Consider the following 2,148-nt stretch of genomic DNA (forward strand, 5'->3'; position numbering starts at 1 on the left):
GGCAGTATATGTTATCATACCTTTACTTAGCTGCTATATTAGATTAAAATTTGTGATCATAACAAATCTTACTCTGACACGGAAAAAACGAAGTATATCGGTAAGCGTAAAATTATTCCACTGAATGTTACTAGTTCATTTTTAATTCTGTGTTGAATATCAACGACGCATTAGTCTTCTTCTCATCTCAGACCTGGATCTCCCTCTAGTCCTAACAACCAAGTGAAAAGGGGCCTGAGACAACTGAGAAGGTCCTGCCAAAGGATTGATAATGCTTTCAGAGGAATCATTTTCCCCTGGATCTTGGACGGCTCCATCATCTGAATCATCCTGTCCATTTGATGATGCTGCCAGGTGGTGCAGGCTGCTGATGTTGTGGATAATACGACTGTGTACCTCTTGTGCCCAACGCGTTCTTGAGCCCGTTGGCGGAGCAGGGGGAGGAGGCCCTCTTTGCTGGGATGGGACAGTATTTGAGAAGCTACCATATGGAGGTATCATTGAACTCCCTGAAAGTGAGTGTGAGGAGCTTGGAGGAAGGCGAGGAAAGGATGAAGGCAATCGTGAAGAAGATGGAGGAAGACGAGGGGACAAAGGAGCAGAAAGATGGGAGGATAAGAGGTGAGGAGGAAGAGGGCTTGGGGGTATTGTTAGATTGGGAGGTGGCTGCGGATGATTTGAGGAAGGAGGACCCAGGGGACTCATGGGAAAACCTCGTCCACTTGGAGACCGTGGGGAAAACAAGGGACTAAATCTATCATTGTTGCTTCTACTAACCACTACTGCAACATTTGGAGCTGGACCTGAACTTCTGCTAACGGGCTCACTCAGACCTAAAAGAGAAATAACTCTTATTACAATGATAGGATGGAAGTAAAACTTTGAATATCAAGACAATATGCAATACTTATCCTCTTGGTATCACTAATGGTAAAGAAAATGAGAGTACACTCAACAACAGTTATGAATGGGCCACTTATGTAGAGGTTAGCCTGGGATGTTTCTGGTTGGCAGCCCATAAAAACTATCATGAACACACTCCTTATGAAACACTTACAGAATCACTTTGAGTATTGCTTGTCGAATTATCTTGCTGGTGACAGTGCAAAGAAGTTATAGTATGACTGTATAAATGAGATTATATGGCATTCTATACCCTTCAAGAGATTTGACAGTTTTATACAATTAACCATCTATTGCCTTTCACATACACTTTTCTAGAAATATTGGTAATGTTTATTTTCAATATAAAAAATAAAGCAATTGACCAACTTAAATATTACCTATATTCTTATCGGGTGAATGATATTCTTTGTAGAGGCAAATTCAACAACAGGAGGCATAGCAGAGTCAGAGAAGTCACTCAGACTTGGGTAATAAGTGGACAATGATTTCTTTGTGAGCTGTGCTGATCTAACAAGGCCAGAGAGAGATGCCATGAAAAGGGAACTGTGTGCCTGCTCAGGAACACATTCTAAATAATTTTGGTATTTGGTAGCTTATCCCATCATATTACAGTTTAATTCACAGATTAAGTAACTTAACTTACAGAAATATTATGATTATAAATATGATTTAATTATGATAACTATAAGTTATCATAATTAAAAGTTATATTTGCATTCCTCAGCATTTGCCACATAACAAGTTAACAAAAGCTTTCAAAGGTTATGGCAAAAATTTACTGCATTTCACACACCATCAAAATTTCTGTATGTGCAGTGCAGCTCTGAAGGGGCACATGCACCAACACAGGGCTGAGGTCTTCAAAGGAGGAAAAGCTCCAAAAAAAATAACATAGAGGGGATGATGTTTACCCACTACCATAAGAGAGAGAGACTGGAGTTGAAGAGGAATATTTGAAAATACAAAGCAAAATAAATAAACTATACTAAAGAAGCACTTTTAGAGTGAAATGTTTGTGACATACAACTTAAATTCAATAAATATATGTCCCAGTTGGAACTGTTGTTGATTGTATAAAGGAATTAAATAGTAAGGAAAGTTCTCTTATGAACCTACAGTTCAGTTCAGTGACTTACGTGGTGTGTGTGGTAGGAGATGTCTGAGTGAGGACATCTCTGCCTGCGTAAGGGGTCTAGCTTCTCCTACAATGCATGATATTACACCATTTGTTTTAGAGTTTGA

At 39.2% G+C, this 2,148-nt stretch overlaps 1 protein-coding gene across 1 annotated transcript; it reads right to left on the bottom strand.

The window, feature by feature from the left end:
* Positions 1–6: 6 nt before the first annotated feature.
* On the bottom strand, positions 7–2,142 carry LOC119590712 (proline-rich receptor-like protein kinase PERK2). Its single transcript, XM_037939399.1, has 2 exons — positions 2,043–2,142; positions 7–833 (listed from the first exon to the last, which is right to left on the bottom strand). The coding sequence occupies exons 1-2, from the start codon at positions 2,077–2,079 to the stop codon at positions 160–162; spliced, it is 711 nt and encodes a 236-aa protein (XP_037795327.1). The 5' UTR covers positions 2,080–2,142; the 3' UTR covers positions 7–159.
* Positions 2,143–2,148: the final 6 nt, after the last annotated feature.

The sequence above is a fragment of the Penaeus monodon genome, chromosome 27, assembly GCF_015228065.2.
Source record: "Penaeus monodon isolate SGIC_2016 chromosome 27, NSTDA_Pmon_1, whole genome shotgun sequence".
NCBI classification, from domain to species: domain Eukaryota; kingdom Metazoa; phylum Arthropoda; class Malacostraca; order Decapoda; family Penaeidae; genus Penaeus; species Penaeus monodon.